This window comes from Dromiciops gliroides, chromosome 2 (assembly GCF_019393635.1).
Source record: "Dromiciops gliroides isolate mDroGli1 chromosome 2, mDroGli1.pri, whole genome shotgun sequence".
In the NCBI taxonomy this organism is placed as follows: domain Eukaryota; kingdom Metazoa; phylum Chordata; class Mammalia; order Microbiotheria; family Microbiotheriidae; genus Dromiciops; species Dromiciops gliroides.
In genome coordinates, this window is record NC_057862.1 from 247187182 (window position 1) to 247208180 (window position 20999).

General features: G+C 37.6%; 1 protein-coding gene across 1 annotated transcript in view; it reads left to right on the forward strand.

The window, feature by feature from the left end:
- KIAA0586 (KIAA0586 ortholog) overlaps window positions 1–20999 on the forward strand; it is a 141831-nt gene that overhangs the window by 12776 nt on the left and 108056 nt on the right. The window contains exons 4-9 of the mRNA XM_043980217.1: window positions 314–383; window positions 2180–2249; window positions 7101–7275; window positions 12619–12840; window positions 16141–16300; window positions 19739–19906. Of these exons, the coding sequence (XP_043836152.1) occupies window positions 314–383; window positions 2180–2249; window positions 7101–7275; window positions 12619–12840; window positions 16141–16300; window positions 19739–19906 (865 nt within the window). The remainder of the gene's footprint in view (window positions 1–313; window positions 384–2179; window positions 2250–7100; window positions 7276–12618; window positions 12841–16140; window positions 16301–19738; window positions 19907–20999) is intronic.

Below are 20999 nucleotides of genomic sequence, written 5' to 3' on the forward strand. Positions count from 1 at the left end.
ACAGAAACAAAGATTACAAGTAACATCCCTGTGCAAACCGGTAGGCAAACGAGTCATACACAAAGAACTTTAATACAAATGAGAAAGTTATTGAATGAGTTTGAGTGGTCCGAATGGTCTAGAAGCCTGAAGAATGGGGAGATCATCAGCTTATTGTTAGCAGTGAGCAGATGGGAGCAATTTACTTACATAATTTTCTCTTCCCTTTCTCCCCTCCCTATTTGGCATAGGAAAAAATAGTGAACATAGTACTTAGCAAAATAACAGCATAAAATTATCTTAATGGCTTTGGTTTTTCTTTTCTACCTTCAAGGACAATCCTAATGATATCGCAGTACAAGAGGTTCCTTTGGATAAAACAGATGAAAGTAACAGAGCAAAAGGTAAACGGGCAACTTCCTCTCCTAGGCATATTTAAAGAGGTGCTAAAAACATTTTGAGTTTTCATTCAAATTAAACTATTAGCAGCACTAAGAATATTACTTTTCTCTATTTTATTTATAGGATTTGTTATCAGTTTTGGACACAATTACTAAATAGGCCTGACCACATATAAATGTGTTTTTATGGTAAAATTGAGTGTTTAGGTTATCATAGGGCCCTTTAAAAGGATTGTTTTCATTTAATTAATTAATTAATTAATTAGACTTTTAAAATTGTGATCATCTATAAGAGGCGGCATGGTATGGTAGAACAAGCACTGAATTTGTAGTCAGAGCCAAATTTGGACTCTGCTATTTAATTACCTGTGTGACATTGGGCAAGTCATGGAACTTCTCTTGGCTAGTTTCTTCATTTGTAAAATCAAGGGAGTTGAACTAAATGACCTCTGAGGTTCCTCTAAGCTTTAAATGATCTTAAGACATAAAAGATAAATACATTAATTTAGAAATTTAAGTTTAAAGACCTGCTCGAATATTTAAAAGAAAATCTCATCATTAATGCTATGAATATAGATTGAAGTTCTGATTTTGTCTTGTTTCGTTTTTATAGATGGTCTTTTTTTAAAAAGTGAGACTTCATGTTTTCTAATTTTAAACCTACTTTAGGCCTGAGCAAATAAGCAAAGTAGTTCTAATAAGTAAGGAATAGAATTTTATTTTCTTTATGAAGCAAAAAAGCACAAATTGGAGAGGAGTCTATTATGTTGGAATCTATTATGTAGGAGAACCATATATAAATGGACTAGCTATTTTAAACTGCTAGCTCCTAGAATCCTGGGGTGTTGTTTCTTTTACTTGTCAGACACTATTTGCAAACACTTAATATTGAAATAGGACTTCTAAGGTCCTGACTGAAGTCTGGGTTTGTAAAAATCTCAGTCAGGGTTAAGTGACTTGCTTAAGGTCACACAGCTAGTAAATGTCTGAGGCTGGATTTGACTGATTCTAGGGCTGGTGCTTTATCCACTGTGCCACCTAGCTGCCCCTGAAAGAAGCCCTCTTAAGTTTATCCATCAATGGAAAAGTTTACAGATGCCTTCTTTTTTTTTTTTTTTTCCCCCATAGGAATTTGGGAAGCTGGCCACTACCCTAGAAAATTTTTTGGGAATGAACAATTTAAAATTCCTAAGATCTTCCTATGCTGCTTTGTTATATATGTCTTTTGTCAATCTATACAGAACTACCAAATTCTTTGAAACCAGGCAGAAGTTGCAGTTTAAGGGAAAAAATGGATATTAGAATGGGCAAAAGGGTTTATTTGCCTATTCAGCTTCTTTGATGAACTTTGCTGGATTTGGGCAATTACCTTTGCTGAATTGGTTCTAGGATCTGCTGTTGATGTCATTTTCCCCTGTATAGTTACAGTTGTGAGATGGAGTATCTTTTCCAATTAGATGGCCTCAAAGCCAAGAAGACTTGGGTTCCAGTCTGGCTTTGTTACTGGCTTTGTAACTCTGGGCAAGCCACTTAACTTCTCTCTGCCCTAGGCAACTCTAGAAAACTAAATTGCAGATCTTCCTCACCAGAAATAACAGGTCTGATTAAAAAAAAAATGGTCATGGTTATTAGGTGTTTTACTGATATGATTTGGTTGTTGGCCTTTGTGTATGAAGAATCCATATAGCTGAATTCCTTCAATAAATATTGAAATATTATTTAGGAAGACAAGTTTATGCTTTGAACAGATAATTTAAAATCTTGAACATTTCTGAAATATGTATTTTTTTGTCTTGCAGTAAATGATATCTTTATTTCTCAGTATACCACTGGCCAGAAAGATGTTCTAAGAGCTGTTTTAAAGCAAAAGTAAGTTTGACTTGAGAAATTTAATTTGCACTATCTTTTGTTTTCCCTGCTTCTTTCCCAAAGTAATAGTTTTTCAATTATGCTTTAGACATCAACAGAAATTGCCCATTATACCTCAGCTAATTTGCCTTCAAAAGAAAATATCCAGGTTTTGAGATTCTTTTCTGCCCATTGGCTGACTTTTTCAGACGCAGTGTGCCCAAAAGAGAGAAACCCAATATCCTTTTTAAAAAGAGGTATTAGCCATTTTATTTTTTAAAAAAATTATGTTGTTGCATTTTGTTTTTTACATTATGTTCTTTTCTGAAAATATCCCTCCCCTTCCCACTAGCAAGACTTCCCTTGTACTCAGTATTTTAAAAAATTTTCAGCAGCACAATCTGACACTTTACTGACAGAGTACGTGACATTTCCCACCCAAAGTTCCTCTCTTTTTGAGCGAAATAAAGGACAGGTATATTTAAAAAATTTTTCCTCGAGACCAATGTTGTTCAGTATATAATTATACAGTGTTCACTTACACTTTATTTTTAGCTAAATTGTATCTCCCATTAATGTGCTGACGGTATATTTAATCAGTCTCATAGAGCATTGGCTATGTACCTAGCATTGAGTGATACAAAAGAGGTATAAAATATGGTCTGTTACTTCAAGGAGCTTCACATCTATTCGGGGAGAAAGACCTAGACATGTAAGACAGTGAGTGAATAATGCAATATTAAATATAAAAGGATTTTGCATTCATGTAATAAATACCAAATTGTGTCATAAAGACAATTTGATGCTAGGGTCATATCATAATAGCGACAGTCTGGTACAATGGATAATTAATAATAGATAATTTGATAGACTCAAATTCTGCCTCTTATATAGGGTGGGCCAAAAGTCATGAATATTTGATAACTCCTTTATAATACCATGCCATCATATACAGTATATATAGGAAATGAATTTATATTAATGTGAAAAATCAAATCTTGTTAAGTTGCAGAAATAAATAAAAAATAATTGTCTAAAAGTTATTAAAACATGAGACTCCTTGGTGCCTTTTGGCCCACCTGTACTTAGCTCTGTGGTCATGGGCAAGTTACTTAATCTCTCTTATTGTCAGTCAACTCTCTAAGATTATAACATATAGATGGGTCCTGTGTCTGATGGGTAGTTCACTCATCAGGAATTTGTGTACTGATGAAACCACACATTCTTCACATACTAGCGTATAGTAAGTGCTACTTAGAGGTAATAAGTGAAAAAGTGAAATTAAGTGAAAAAAGAATTAGAGGAAGGGATGAGAGGAGGTGGGGTTTTCTTATATTTTTGGGATCATGTGCCATCCGTTCCTGTAATGTGATGGTTGAGTGATGTTACACACTCCCCTTAGAGAGGACATGTTGGTTACTTGGTGGCTAAATGGACAGATATTGTTAACGTACCAAAATATTTCTTTTTAGCCAGGAAGCTTCCACTTAGCTGAAAGCCTAGGATTTTAGCTTGGTTGAATAAGTTTCAGTTGGAGCTAGGCCACTCCCAAATCTGGTACGGCATAGAGGGAAGTTTTTGGGGAAGAAGATAGGATTTGCCTTTGTAATCATATGGGAGCAAGAGACCTATTGTTATATAACTATTGTTATTTCCACAAATATTCTTTTCCCCTCAGCTTTACTGCTTTACAGCATGAGCATGTTTTTCCTAGGATGGTTAAGGACAAAAAAAGGAAAAAAGGGATTGGGTACTTGTCACTCAGTCAGTATTTTAAAGTACTTACTATATCAGGCACTGTGGTAAATTCTGGGGATACAGAGAAAGCAAGGAGCTAACAAACATTCTAATGGAGGAGACAACGTGCAAATAATGGCAATATACATCTATGTGTATGTGTATATAGATAGAATATAAATTGTAATCTCTGAGTGGAGGCAACATGGGGGAATCAAGAAAGACTTCTTGTGGAAGGTGGGATTTTTACTGAGTCTTGAAGGAGGCTAGGGAAGTCAGTAGGAAGAAGTGAAGGAGAATGTTCAAGGGATGAGAGATAGCTAGTGCTGCAGGGAGACAGGAGTGCTGTGTGGTGTTTGAAGAACAGCAAGGAGGCCAGTGTACCTAGATTTTAAAGTACATGGAAAGATAACAAGGAGTCAGGTTGTGATGGGCTTTGAATGCCAAATAGAGGGTTTTATATTTGATTCTGGAGGGCATTGGGAATCACAGCAGCTAGTGAATAATAGGGGTGGTATGTTCATGCTTGTATCATTTTGATAGCTGAGTGAAGGATGGATCAGAGTAGGGAGAGACGAGGCAGGGGACAACTAGAAGGCTGTTGCATTAGTCCTGGTGTGTGGCTGTGAGGGCACTAGAGTGGTGGCTCTGAGTGAAGAAAAGGGTATGTATATGAGAGTTGTGATTGGATATGGGAGATGGGTATAAGGAGTTGAAGCTAATACTGGGGCTATAAACCTTAGTGCCTGGGAAAAGGGTGGTGCCCTTGATAATAATAGGAAAGTTGGAAAGATGGGAAGATTTAGGGGAAAAGGTGACTGCTTTGGACCTACTGAGTTTGAGATACCTATAGGACATCTATTTTGAGGTCTATAAAAGGCACTTAGTGATGTCTAGGGCTCAGGAAAGAGATTTGGGCTGGATATAGAAATCGGGGAATCATTTTCATAGAGATGATGAGATCATTGAATGACGTATACTAGAGTACAAAGAGAAGAGGGCTCAGAATAGACCTTTGTGGGGACACCCACAGTTAGTTGGTCTGGAGGAATCAGTTGGAGTAGTTAGAGTAGTTAGACAGGAGGAAAATCTTAGTGAGCAGTGATATAAAATCCTAGAGGAGGAGAGGGAAGGCAGTAGTCATGCTGCAGAGAGATCAAGAAGAATGAAGATTGAGAAAAGATCCAGATTTGGCAATGAAAAGATCAATGGTAAATTTGGAGAGAGCAGTTTCTGTTGAGTGATGAATCTGGAAGATAGATCGATGGCTGCAGTCTTTGGCTGCAGTCTTTGACATAGAGACCTAGTGTAATCTTTCTCAAGGAATTCAAGTAAAGGAGGAGGGTTATAGGATGGTAGCTAAACAGGCAGAGTTACATTAAGTGACGATTGTTTTTTTTTATAATAAACATTTTTATTTATAGTTTTGGGTTCCAATTTTTATCCCTTCTCTCCTCCCTCCCCTCCCTCCTCCTTGAGGCAGCAAACAATCATATATGGGTTATACATGTACGATTATGTGTAAAATATTACCATATTTGAAGTGACATTTGTTTTAAAGGATGGAGGTGACATGGGCATATTTGTAGGCAATAGAGAATGAACCAGTAGGTAGAGGTTGAAGATTAGACAGAGAATAGGGATGATGGAAAAAGCAGTTTGTTAGAGAAGGGCCCCTTTTTCATGTGAGACAGGGGTGAAAGGAGAGATAATAAGGGAAGTTGTTTGATGTGAAGTGAGGAGGAGGGGAGAAAAGGTAGCTCTCAGTGAAATTGCCTCAGATTTTTATTTTTTTGGGTGAAGCATGAGAAGAGGTGCTTAGGTGGCAGGGTGGAGGTCAGGAATGCCATGAAAATGAGGAGTGGGATAGCACATTGTTTAGGGATGTTTAAAAGGACAGTCTTCCATCAGTGATGGCCCAGTTGAGATTATGTAAACATAAATTTGTGATAGGCTCAGTCAGCGAAATTTTGTGATTTCCTCCAACTTGGTTCAGCAGAAAGTAGATATGAGTTAAGGAAGTGGGTGGTGGAAATAATCCAAGATTAGTGTTTGGTAAAGCATGATTGGTGATTAGGATAGGGACAAGGAATTGGAGTGTGGAGGATAGCATAGAGTTGAACTGATTCACCAAAGGGTTGAGGTAGGTAAGGGAGGAGAGTATAGCTAGTGCAGGGGTCATGCGATTGGGGATCATGGTGAGGACAAGGAACAGTATTAGGGGTGAAAGGAAAATTGGAATGATAAGAGTTTATTATGAGATAAAGGTCAGAGCTGGGGTACCCAGGTATGGTGGCACTAGACCCTTTTGGGGAATAAGAGCTACAGTTAGCGTTTGAACAATGTTTTGAGGTCTACTTGGTTGAGCTGTAGTAAGTCAGATTGCCTGTTTTCCTTTTAAGTATAGGACAGGGCTAAGGGGGCAGTTTCCCTCTCTCCTATGAGAAAGCTATAACACCTTAGTGTAGATTCCTTAGAAAGCTTCATGGAAGAGAGAAAGCTTGGGTTAAATATGGATCTCTGTGTGGAGAGGGATGAGGAAAGCATGGCAAATGGCAAGAAAAACATCAAAGGAGGCATGGACATGGTAAGAAATACCTGTGTGTAGTATGTAGCTTTTGTGGATGGGGGGTGGTGTTAAATTAATATAAACAGGGAGCTTTTGAATGTGAAAGCTGTTTAGTCTTATTTAATAAATCTTTGGGGACTTAGGCCCATAAGGGGGAAAAAAGTCCAAATTACTTAGCACTTGAGTGCCACTTAACTTGTTATGTGAATCTGTATTGTTTTTATACACACACACACACACACACACACACACACACACACACATATTCCTTTATAACTTTAAATTTTATAAATATAAGTCCTGTGTCCTCAGATATTAAGTTCTTTGAGGACAAAGGGAATGCTTTCTCTTTTTATACCGTCTAGAAATTGTGTCTTACACACAATGAGTTCTTCTTTTAATAAGAAATTGTTGATAGAATGAATACCTTTGGCAGTGATGCCCAGTAGAGAATGCTTATAAGGGGTAAATAGGCAGATTGATTAAAAAAAAATTGAAAGATATTTATTGAAATATTCTTGATGTTTCTCATTTAATTTTTTTGGGGGTGGTTGTTTTATTTACAGAGTCCAACACTCACCTACTTTTAAAGAAGTGAAAGTACAGCTTTTAGAAGATGCATGTACAGTAAAAGACCCTGTTTCTGTGGAGATGAAATCGCCATCCAGTGGAATTGATTCCGCTTCAACTGTGGCAGCAGCAACAGCTGCTGCCATTGCAACAGCAGCACCACTGATAAAAGTAGGCTTTTCCAGCAACCCCCTCTCACAGATTTATAATTACTATAAATTTAAGGCATAGTTATAAAAGCTGATACAGCAGATGGCCATATTCTGCTCTTGACCTGGGGAGGGCTTTGGAGATTTCTGGTTACTTTGGAGAAAAGTGTTTCCTGTTTGCTATTTTTTGCTTACCAGTGGTGTTATGATTACCTGTCTCATCATGGTGAGGGTGAAGTCAGAAGCATTTATTCTTCACTGCCTTTTGTTTTTTGCTCCTTAGCTACTTTATTTTTATTTATTCTCTAATTTAAAAAAATTTAGTTTTATTCTAAATTTAAACACCATGAAAAATGAACATTTACTTGTAAACAGCAGAAGTCAAAAAAGTATTATATATGAAACTATGAGTTTTCATTTCATATCATTTAATTTTTAAAAGAACTATGTAATAAGTCTTACATGTTAATTTCAAAACTGTCTTGCCTTGTATGTGCTTCCTTCTGAACTTCCATCTTTTCTCTGCATTTAAAAAATGTTTCATGAACTTTTTCTTCTTTTCTTATGTTCCTATTGTTAATGCTCCTTCTCCCTCCCTTTTCCTTTCCCCCAGTTAAAAACAGGGAAAGAAGGGAAGAAAAAACCCTATTAACATATAAGCATAGTAAAAATCAACCAAACAGAAAAGCAAATTCACATATTGCCCTAAATCTAAAAATTTATGTCTTTGTGCCTTGAATTCATCACCTCTCTCTCAAGAGGTAGCTAAGACCTAAGATGGAAGTCCTCTGGAGACATGGTTGCTCATTGCATTGGTCCAGAGTTTTTCAGAGTTGTTTGTTCTTAAATTGTGGTTGTTCAAGTATAATTTATTCTCTTGTATCTGTTCATGTAGTCCGCATCCATTCATACTATCTAAGAGTCTTTGAAATCATCTTTCACAATTGTTTACTGCACAGTAATATTTCATTATATCAGTATACCATAATGTGTTCAGCCATTCCTCAGTTGATAGGCTTCCTCTTAGTTAGATTTTAGTTCTTTGCTTTTCTTTTCCACCCCCCCCCTTTAGGATCTGGAAGTTTGCCTTGCTTATTACTATTCTCTTCCTAGTATTATGCTTCCTCTTTCTCATGTTATGGTCTTAAATTAGTAGAATTTTTTATGTTAGTCTGACCTTTTTTTAGTAATCCTTAGTTCAGTCAATCAACAAGCATTTAAGGTCAAATACAAAGAGAAAATGGCAATCAATAATCTATGAAATAGTCCGTGCTTTTGAGAAGCTTATGTTCTGTCAAGGAAGACATAGCTTCACTCTTTCTCTCTCTGCAAAATTAATAAAAGTACCTACGGTTAGAAAGATCAGGAAAGGTCTCTTACATATTATCTTTTTCTCTTCTGGTGTCTATGTTGTTGGTTTCTTGGTATCTTATTCTTCTAACATTTCTGGTACTATGTAGTGGCAAAAAAGAGGGAAGAATGTATTTGCTTTACTCCTTTACTTACTGAGACACCTCATGTTTTCCATTTCATATTTATATTGGTTTTAGATATGTACTTTGATCATAAAAGAAGGGCCTTCTGTGCTATTCTTTTTAGGGATTGTAAAAAAAAGTGCTTATTTTGTTGAAAGTGTTTTCTATGTTTTTTGCTAAAATGATTTGGTTTTTGTTTGTTTGATTGATTAACCATTTGTTTTTCTATTGAAAGCAATTGCAACTTGTTTTCCTGATTCTTATATCTCTGGCATAAATCCAGATTGGTCATAATGAACAGTTTTTAGGGGGAATATATTGTTGTCTCTCTGCTAAAATTTTATTTATTAACATTTTTTAATATTCATTTATGAAATTGGTCTATGGTATTTTTTTTCCCCTCTGCTTCCTTTTTTCACTTCCTGGAATCATGGTCAGCTTAAATGCTAACTCCTGTATGAAGCCATTCTTGATTCTTCTAGTTTAATACTTCTCCCTCCACCTTTGTACATGTTTATATTAATTGGATCTGTATACATGTTGTTTCCTACAGATGAGTGAGGACAAGGACAGCTTTTTTGTGTGCTTAGCACATAGTAGGTGCTTAAACATGCCTTTTGGTTTAAATTAGAATGAAATTTTCCCCCTAAGTTCAACTTGAATTGAAAGTAAGCTATAGGAGGGCAGCTAGGTGGCGCAGTGGATAGAGCACCGGCCCTGGATTCAGGAGTACCTGAGTTCAAATCCGGCCTCAGACACTTAACACTTACTAGCTGTGTGACTCTGGGCAAGTCACTTAACCCCAATTGCCTCAATTAAAAAAAAAAAGAGAAAGTAAGCTATAATTGTTATTTGGTCATGTGTAACTATTGGCTAAATAAAATCTCTTTTTCAACTATAAATGCTTAACTCTTTTCCCTCTCTTTATTCTAGTTTTCTACCTTCATTACATCTCTCTCTCATTTTTTTTTTGCTTGAGCAATGTGGGTTAAATGACTTGCCCAGACTCACATAGATAGTAACTGTCAAGTGTCTGAGGCCAGATTTGAACTCAGGTCCTCCTGAATTCAGGGCCAGTGCTTTATCCACTATGCCACCTAGCTGTCCCTTCATTACATCTCTTATGTACATCTCCTTCTTTCTTCTCACACAGTCATGACCCGAATTTGGGCCTTCATTGCCTCAAACCTTCACTGGTGTGATCAGTTTGTAGTTAGTCTCCCTGCCTTGAGCCTCTTCTCATTCCAGTCCATCCTAATTTCAGTCGCCAAAATGATCTTCCTAAATTACAGGTCTGACCACTCAGTGAGCTTCAGTGGCTTCCTCTTCCTCCAGGCTCAGATATAAAGTTATTTCCAGGATCAAGCATATAATCCTCTCTTTGGCTTTGTAGCCTGGCCCTTTCCTGCCTTTACAGTCTTTTTACCCTTCATTCCTCTCATGTCCTCTACGATCCGGTAACACTGGCCCACTTGCTGTTCCTCACACACAAGGCTCTTTCTCCACCTCTGTGCCACAGCTCTGACCATCCCCCAGACCTAGAATGTTCTGCCCCTTCACCTCCATCTCTTAGTCTTTATGGCTTCTGACTCCAGTCCCATCTTCTACCTTTTCCAATCCTTAATAGACACCTGTCCTCTCCCCTCCCCGAATGCCAGAAAACCTAGTTGGAGGATAGCCTTCCTTGTGAGGTGCTCTCCACTTACTCTGTGCACATCTTGTTGGTACATTTGTGTTTGGATTTTGTCTCCCTCATTAAAATGTGACTCCCTTGAGGGTGGGGACTAGGCTGTTGTCCTTGTTTCTTTGTGTCCCTGCACTTAGCACTGCACCTGGCACATAGAAAGTAGTTGATAAATGCTTGTTGACTGACTGACTATAGAATGTGGTACTTGAGCTAAACTCGGAATCCTAAGAGAAAGAGGTTAGGAACAAAGGAGGAGGGAGTAAACATTCATTCAGTACCTACTATGTGCCAGGTACTGCGCTTTACAGATAGTATCTCATTTATCTTTCATAACAACCCTGTGTGGCAGGGACTACCATCCCCATTTTACACTTCAGGAAACTGAGGCAGGCAGTAGTTAAGTGACTTGCTCAGGGTCACACAGCCAGTAAATGTCTGAAGTTTCAACTCAGGGCTTCTTAACTCTCAGCAGAGTGCTCTATCTACTGTGTCACTGAAATATTTGTGAAGCACTTGGCACAGTGTTTGGCACACAGTGAGAGCTTGTTTCCTCTCTAGAGATTGGAGGATAGCCACTGCCATGGCATTGAGATGGAAGATGGAAGCTCGTGTGTGAAGAGAAGGTAGGAATGTGTAAGAAAAATGGAAAGGCAGGCAGAGGCCAAGTTACGGCGAGCTTTCAATGCCAAACAGTGCTTTCTTTTGATATTAGAGATAGTTGGGACCCTCTGGTATTTTATGGATGTCACTTTGGCAACTTTGTGGAGCAGGGAGGAATTAGAATGGCCAGACTTGAGGTGGTGACCAAATAGGAGCCTAGTGATGGATCAGGCAAGTAGTGATGAGGACCTGAACTAGGGTGATTGTGTGGGGATTAGGAAGATGAGGACGAATATACCCTCCCTTCTTATCTCCATCTTCTCTTCCTTTAAGTTAGCAATTCAGCTGCCATGTTGTATAAGAAGACTCAATTCTGTCCTCCCCCCTACTCCAGACCTCACTTGCCCTTCCTCCCAAGCTACCTTGTAACTTAACTCCTTTGTATGCATTTGTATTCATTAGCTATATACTTTATCCTGCATATATTTTTATACATACTTGTCTCTAACATTAGAATGTAAGCTGTGAGGGCCAAATTTAATATATGGAGAGTTAATTGAGTGGCTCACCGTAATATTGGGGTCCCAGAAATAATGAGGGACCTTTAGGTCCAAAGCTTCCTCCCCTCTGAACTGCTTTTTTAGATATTTCTCCCAGGCCAATAAGAAAGGAGCCTAACAGCCTCTTTTCCACAAACTAATCAGGTTTTATTAATGGGAATGAAATAAACAGCAAAGGTGAAATTAATAAAATCAAAGACAATGGAATAGGGTAAAAGAAATATGCATAATCCTCCTAACTCTAAACTAAGTCTATATAATCCCCAAACTCGCGTCCAGTTCACCTAATTCAAAAGAGCAGGGCTTGTATGTTAACTCACCCCCTGGGGTCTGTAGCTTCAATGGAAAACCAGCTTTGCAGCCAGGGCCTGCAGGACAAAACTTTCAAGAAAGAACCTCTTTCTCATCCCCTGCTGCAGCTCACGTCACCAGGAAAGAAAGTCACTCTGGAAGAGACTAAGCTCCCCATAGTGAGCATTTACTCTTCCTCCCCCAAAAGGGGAGGTCCTTCAAAACTGCCCGTGGAGAGTGGTTTCTCCTGCTGACATGAGCAGCACACAGTCACTCAGGGCAGTCCAGGTGTGGCTCATCTCAATCGGTCTGCCAAATCCAATTTTACCACAAAGCTTATGTTGAGTGGTCTAGCACAGTGCCTGACACATAGTGACTGCTTTTTTTTTTTTAGTGAGGCAATTGGGGGTTAAGTGACTTGCCCAGGGTCACACAGCTAGTAAGTGTCAAGGGTCTGAGGTTGGATTTGAACTCAGGTCCTCCTGAATCCAGGCCTGGTGCTCTATCCACTGTGCCACCTAGCTGCCCCCATATAGTGGCTGCTTAATAAATACTTATCAATTGATAAATACCTACACTGTTTTGGCTACAACCCTTGCCCTCAAAGAGCTTCAGTTCTATGTGGGAAGAGAAATGACTAAATATATACAAAATATATATGCAGTGTTGTTGATGTGTTGTTGATAAATGGTGATCTGGTCATTTTTCTTAATACAAGAAAATCTGGCTTTGCTATATTTTTCTTGTTTTAGGTACAGAGTGATTTGGAAGCAAAAGTTAATTCTGTATCAGAATTACTCAGTCAACTCCAGGAGACAGATAAACAATTACAGCGTGTTGCAGAGCAGCAGAAAAACATTAAAATTCAACCTGAGAGATCTTGTTGCCAAGACCGTGAGAAACAGTTTGATGCATTTATAGGACAACACCTTAGGCATCTGGAAAAAATCCAGCAACAGCAATTAGATCTTCAGGTATCTTCATTCAAACTAGACTATAGTGTTGTATTTCCTATTACTTTGTTGTCTTAAACTGATAAATAACTGTTACCAGAATCTTTAATGAGGTATTCCACATAACTAGTTTAAATTCCTATTTAATATCTCCTAATGTACAAAAAATTAATATAGAAAAAAACCTGAGATAATCTCTTTTGAATTTACAAAGGAAATGGTACAGCATTGGGAAAAATTTAAGTGATTTCTGTTTACCTTTTCATTAATGTGTATTGTCATTTTCATTGATTTCTTGTTAGACCCTGACATTTTTTTTCTCAAGTATTTGCAGGTTGTTTTGCCTTTCTTGTAGGGGTTATGATGATATTAAGTATTTTAAAAATAAGAACCCTAACAGGATTAAATTCAATTCCATAAGTGTTCGCTAAGCACTTACTCAGCATAGCCATGGTGCTCTTTGCTGAGGATATTGACAAAAACAAAGCAGTCTCTGGTCTTACGGAGGTTACTTTTTTGGGGGGGGGGCGGGCAGGAATGGTGTTGAAGGGGAGAATGCAAAATGGACACACATAAGTATAGTAAAAAGAAAACTGAGAAGAGAGAAAACCTAATATTTGGCAGCACCAGGGAAAGCCTCACAAAGGAGGTGGCACCCAAGCTGAGCTTTTCAGGAAAACAAGGATTTTGAGAAGGGAAGATTAGGAGAGAGCACATCCCAGGTTTGCACATTGCTCTAGGCCAGTGTCAGCAGTGGGAAATGGAGTGAGTGTCAAGTTCCAGAAAAGCTACAGATGAATTTGGCTGGAGTGTAGAATACATGAAGGGAAATAGTATAAGGCAGGTGGGAGCCAGATTATATAGGGTGGGAAATGCCAGCCTGGAGAATTTGTATTTCACTTTTAAGGCAATGGGGAACCAATGAAGGTTTCTGAGCAGAGGAATCAAGTAGTTAGAGCTGTGCCACAGGAAGACTATTTTGGCAGATGTGTGGAGGGTGAATGAAGAGGCAAGAAACTGTAAGCAGGGAGACCAATGAAACTGTTACTGTGATCTGGGTGAGAGGTAGTGAGTGTTTGAATGAGATTCTCACATATGTTCATTTGAGAGGAAAAAAGGGAATGAGATGTTGTGATAGTGGAATTGACACAAGGTTACAAATAACAGGAGAGAGTGATAGAGAAGGAAGAGTCAGAGACGTGTCCACTATAACAGATGGTGGTGCCAATAACAGAAATAGAGAAGTTATTTAGAGGAGGAGAAGTTCTGTATTTTAAATTCGTTGCATTTGAGATAGTTGTGGAATAGCCAGAATATCCAGGAAGTGATGATTTGTGCCTGAAGCTCAAGAGAAACACTTTAGGTAATGTCTGAATAGATACAGGTGATACTTAACCTCATGGGAACTGATGGGACCTCTAAGGGAGAGGTCGTAGAGAAAGAAGATGTCAAAACCTTGGGTAATAACCACACCGAGGAGACAGAGGTGGGTCATGAAGAAGAAAAGAGCAAATGAATATTGAGAAGGAAGAGTTAGCCAATCAGCAAGTGCCTCATTATGTGCCTATTATGTGCCTCATCTTGTGCTTAGGTGCTAAAAGTACAAAGAATGAAACAGTTCTTACTCTCAAGGAACTTACATACAAGTACATAGGTAAGGATATAGAAGAAACAAAGTGAATAAATAGAAATAAGTATGTGGGAGAAAGAGAACCAAGGGAGAAAAGTGGGTTGCCTAGCAGGCAGAGGAGACTCAGAAGTGGCACACTGGCTTAACTGTAGGAATCTCAGCTTACTTTTCCATTTATTTCTCCGTGTTTAGTGGTACCTGATTCCTAAACCCTTCAGATGTGCTGTTTTTGTTTGCCTGATTTTTACATGAAGCTTTTTTGGTGCCTTCAGCTGCCAGTGCTTCCTCTCTCAAAATTCCCTTGTATATATTTTGCATATCCTTATGTATGTACATAGTATTTCCTTTGATAGATTAGAATTTCCTTAAGGGCAGGAACTTCACTTTTATCTTCCTATGTCTATTGCTTAGCAGAGTATCTGGCTCTTAGTAGACAGGTAATGAATGCTTATTGATTGATTGTATGTAGGTCTACATTCTACGCTAGATCCTGGATACAGAGTATCAGACAGGGAATCTTCATGATAATTCTGGGTTAGCCTACATTTGCCCATCTAACCTTCAGAATCTGAGCTTAATCTAGGATTTGATAATGAGTAGAAGTTGTTTCCTAACTTGAAAATCTTATCACAGTACTAACAAAGTCCTTATTAAAGTGATTATAATTCTCTGTGTGCCCGTAAAGTATACAGATTGTTTTGGGTCAGACCAGTATCAGGCTTGATTTGGTGGTGTGGTTTCAGATCAAAATGAAACAGGACCCTTCAACCATCTCACATCCAACAGATGAAAGTATATTGACAATATTATGGAAAGGATATCCAGCAAAGATTTGGTATTGGTTTAGTTGGGCAAGGCTTCCCATGACATACCAGAGGAATGAGCTGACTCCTGTGTTGCACTTTTGTCCTTGGGTACTCAGGTAGCTGTGTGAGTAGTTTAGTTTCAGGAGAAAAAAAAAAAAAGGCCAACCTGTGCGGATTAAATGTTCCTCCAGAAGATCTCTCCTTTTGGTAACAAAGGTCCTCAAGATCTAGGGGCCCTTCCATCTCTATACCAGTACTAGATAACTCAGTGCTTGGTGTAATAAGAAGGTTAGCCTGGGTGGTGCTGGAAGAGCTTGGTGCAGGTAAAAGCAAAGCAAAGACAGAAAGACAGCCAGAAAAGATAATAAGCAATGGAGGAGTCTCCTGAAGTGGTGCCTGCATAGGAAGTGCAACAGAGACCACAAAATTCAGGCGTGTCCTTTTCTTTTGGAAAGGACTGAGACTTAGCTCTTGGTGACCGGTTTTATGTAGTGAGTGAGGCCAGATGTCTCCAGTTCCTAGTGAGGTCTCTGATACAGAGTAGTATTCATGAGCAGGAGCCTTACTAGGAACATGAGGCCACATCGTAGATGAGGGCACTTGGGACAGTTTCCAGTCCTCATTCTATGTCAGAGTCAGCTATAGCAGGTGCGCAATTCATCATCCAGTGCTAACATTAAAATGTAATTGGGAAGTGTTTGACATCAGACTCTTAAATGGTTTTTGCTTAACTATTTTTGAGGAATGTTCTTTCTAGAGGGGTTTGTCTGGTTGTAAGTATCTAGTCTCAAAATAGAATTGATTTGCCAACCCCCCCGCCCCACTCTTTCCCTCTCCAAAAATGCATTTCAAAAAAGAAAGTAATAAAACAATTTTGTCTTCTAGAACTGTTTAATTACCTCTGCCTTCAACACTGGCAGATTCCAGCCTGTCAGTGTGCTGCCTTCCAATCCAGTAGAAAAATCATTTGTAAAATCAGAACTTCAACATCCTGTTAGCAGTAACCATTCTTTACATCACAGACACACAGAGCTTCCTAGTCAAGGTAAATAGTGTTATATTCTGTTTGTCATGTTTGGTACTGATTCAGTTCTCACCCTTGATGAATTTAATTTTTATTAAATTAGCATTCTTGCTTTTTTTTTTCCTGTTTTCTTGCCTTATTTTTCTTCACAAATATGTAGTGACTACAATATTGTGTTAATTGGCCTATATTAGTAATCTTTTTTGATGTTTCATAAAATTAGTTTTCTTATCTCCTGCATACATTAACAAATACTTATTGTCAGGCACTGTATTATGTTTTGGAGATAGAGGTACAAAGAATGAAACAATTTTACTTTCAAAGAGTACATCTTTGGTCAAAATAGAGTATGCTAGTCTCAATTTGTACAGTTAAAACTGATACTTCAGTAAATCAGTGAATCTATAAGCCGATTATAGGTACTTCTATTACTAATGTAGATCACAAGTTATGTATACCTTCTTATCCTTTGACTTATGTGCATGCCTTCACAGAAATCTTCCACAAGGGATCTGTGCAGTGAGCCAGATACTTTCCTCTAGGTCTTTTTAGCTTTTGTAGGTACTAGTGCAACAATCTATCCATCCTTGTTGATAACATTATTTATGGCTCTGTAAAGTTCCTCTCTGATGCCTCATTGTGAGAGGTGAGCCTGAATTTTCAGTTTTACCATTGGAGCTTAAACTTTGAAAGGCTCTACCCAGGGATGTGCTGGAGTGAGTTATAACAGAAATCAGCAAGTGCTACAAATATATTTTGTTGTTGATTGTCTAGACTTAAGAAATTGTCAGTAATATAGATTAAATTTTTTTTCTTTTTCTTTTTTTTAAATTTGCAGGGCAATGAGGGTTAAGTGACTTGCCCAGGGTCACACAGCTAGTTAAGTGTCAAGTGTCTGAGGCTGGATTTGAACTCAGGCCCTTCTGGATCCAAGGCCAATGCTTTATCCACTGCACCACCTAGCTGCCCCAATATAGATTAAATTTTAAATTGTGTGTACATACTTGCCCCTTTTTCTCCTCTTTTCCTCAATTTTCCATCCCACTAGGGAGGCCAGGCTGTTAAGTATTTACCAGCACATGCATGTATTGCTCTATAAAAATTGGCTGAGCTCAACAATTGTAGAAAGCTCAGGGAATGAAGTTAATCACCAAACTGGAGGCTGGGTGATGCTAGGGCAATGGTGTCAAATTCAGATTAGAAATGAACCCCTGCCAGTAGGCAGCATATTGATTTAGAAAATCACAAATTAATACTATCTGTATTTTACTGTATTTTTATTTATTTTGTTAATACATTTCCTAGTTACAGTTTAATCTGTCTCAAGCCACTGGGGAATTTTGACATCTCTGCTATAGGGTAACAACAACTGACATTTATATAGCACTTTAAGTTTTCCAAAGTGCTTTGTAGACATCCATTGTTTGAGTTGAGCCTCATAGCACCCCTGGCATTATGATACTACAAGGACTTCAGATAAGTCTTTCTCTATGACAGACCAAGTTTGCTGTTTAAAGACCAATCCAAGGAAAGCTCATTACCAGTAGGGTGGCTGATGAATTCTTTAGCTATAACAACCCATACAATAGAAAAATATTTAAAGTGGCCCTCATTCCTGTGTGTCCCCCTTCTGCTTCTGCAGTGATATTGGTATAATAGCAGAAAGGAATACCAGGAACCTTAGTTTTTAGGCTATCTATAATCATTAACTTAACTTTGGATACTCTAAAGATTTGATCTTTGGCCAGTGATCCACACAGTGACCAGACAAACTATTGTAACTACCTTGATATTAGCATTTTTAGGATAAATGAAACTAGAAGATAAAAGGAATAGCTAAATGGAAGATGGTTCCATCACAGGTTCTCCTTGTGTAGGCAAACAAAAGAGTTGGTTTCATTATTGACAGTGACTTAAGTACAAAAGGGGTGCAAAAGAAGATAGTGGAAAATAAGTTTTCAGTTTAAGCAGCAAAATAGGCCAAAGGTTTGCAGACTACTTACTCAGTAGGCATTGCCTATATATTATCGTGTATGACAGTTGAACCTTTTTGAACTCTCAGCGTGTCAATCCTGAATATGCTAAATGAAGATATGAAGAAGGCACCAATATAGAAGAAGATAGGAAGAATAAATGGGCCAGATTAGGTTTACATAGAAGAAATCCAGGCTAGAGAGGAAGCAGGAGAACAATTTTATAACCATATTATGAAAACAATTTTGAAAGACTTGAGAACTCTCTCTACATAATCTAACCAACCATGATTCTAGAGTTCTCCTGACAGAGAGGTGATGGATTTAGGATGTATATGAGGTAAATAATTTTTGGACACAGCAAATATAGGATCTGTTTTGATTGAGTTATACATATTTATTATGAGGGCTTTGTTTCTTTTTCTTTGATGAAGAGGGAAGTAGGGGAGAGAAAATAGATTTTTGTTAATTGAAAACAATTAAATTATAAGATTAAAATAGAATAAAGTAAAAAAATTAGTTCTTAGGACATTTAAACAGAAGATGCTGAAGGTTTTAGAAAGATCACAAAAAGGCAATTGAGAATACAGTAATAACTCATGCCTCCTTTCTTTTCTCTTTAAAATGTTTTAGAGTGATTTCTCCAACTATCAGGGGTATTCTTGATGAAAATAGGAAAGGAGAACAAGAAAAATTTCATAATCTCAGAATTGGAAAGCCATCAAATCCTTTCTTTTTAATGTAATAAACATTTTTATTTATAGTTTTGGGTTCCAATTTTTATCCCTCTTTCCCTCCCTCCCCCCTACCTGAGGTGGCAAACAATCACATGTGGGTTATATATTTATAATTATGTAAAATATTACCATATTTGTCATTTTGTACAAGAAAACTTGATTAAAAGAAAAAAAAAGAAATGGAAAAAAAAATTGAAACATAGCACGCTTCAGTCTGTGTTCTATCAATTATCAGTTCTTTCTTTGGAGGTGGATAGTATGTTTCATCAATAGTCTTTTGGAATTGTCTTGGATCATTGTATTGTTGAGAATAGTCAAGTTATTCACAATTCTTCATCAAACAATATTGCTATCTACCTCATTGGGTTGTTGTGAGGATCAAATTATCTGTAAAGTGGTTTATAAACCGTAAAAAATTATATAAATGCTAGCTATCATCATCATCATTATTAATACTACCAATAACTCAGTCATTATACAGATGAGGAAATGAATGCCCAGAGAGTTTAAGTGACTTGCCCAAAGTCAAAACAAGTAATAAACAACAGTTGTGGAATTTGAATCTTGTTCTTCTGACTCCAAATGCAATGTTCTTTTCATTGTTTCATGCTGCTTCTCTGGTTTTGTCAGCTTTGTCTTTTAATGGTTGCATACTTATGTTTTGGTTATGTTGTAAAAATATGTAAACAAGGATATCTTAAATATGCAAATGTATTTTACTGCTGTTTGCTTTTTCTTCTGCATTTAAGCATATTTAAGGCAAGTTGAAGATCTGGGATTTGAGAATCAAAAATCTCCACTTGAGACCCCAGCACCCCGAAGATTTGCTCCTGTACCCGTTTCTAAAGATGATAAACTTTCCAAGAGTGCAAGGCCTGGGGAAGAAAAGGAAAATTTGCAGATATTATCTTGTAAAGGTAATTGACTTGTAACAATTTGCCTTTGTTTTTCTTTTATTTCTGTGCCATGAGAAGTTAGTTGTAAACACCTGGATCCCCCATAATAGTTTCTATTTAATATTTCTGCATTTGTCTTTATAAATTTGCAGTCTGTTAGTGTAGGCTTTTTCTGATTATTATTAAGATCAGTGGGAGGCATTTTTCTCCATGGCTCCAATTTTTAATTGTTTCCTTGATTAGATGAATGTATTTGTCTTTCAACACATGTCATGACACTGAACTACCATTGGAGCAGCATTTTCCTGATGCAACTTCCCTGACTTCCCTGACAGTTTCCTGCCCCGTGAAATCTGATTAGAACAACTTCTCTGATGGAGCCTCCTGGTCTGGGAGCACAAAAACGTCCTGGTCCCACATAGCTGCTGCCTCTCAGACTTGGGGAATACCTCAAACCACATGAGTTACCATGCCCTGAAAATATATCGCCCAGTCTTGTTTCCAAATGGAGGGCTAAGGCCAGAGAAGCTGAATGCTCTTTTAACCTTGATGTGTCCTTGCTGTGTTTAGGCAAAGTAAATATGCTTTGTTCAGTAACTCTTGTGTGGCTTTCCTTCTATTAATTATTTCCCATTTATTCTGTATGTAGTTTGTTTCTATGGATTTGTTTGTTGTCTCTTCCATTAGATCGTGAGCTCCTTCAGGGCAGAGACTGTCTTTTGTCTTGTCGTATCCCTAGTCCTTAGTCCAGTGCCTGGCACTTTACTGGTCTTAGTAAATGTTTATTGATCACCTTATTTCATTCCAACTAATCGGTTCTAAGGGGAACTAAGATTACTTGAATATACAGAGATCTAAAAGTTTGTATTTGACTTGTGTTGATTGATAACTTTGGATTTAGTATTTTAAGACTTAGTAGTATATTCTTATTTATTTCATATGCAGGAATTATCTGTATATTTTTCATCATTTTCTCCATTACTGAGTGATATATAGATTAATAATAGATTCAGAATGTCCAAAAGTTGTCAGGGAGTCTAGAGTTTATCTGAATGATCAGTATAGGAATATACTATACAAAATATCAGTAGGTAGTCAGTTAACTTTGGCTTTA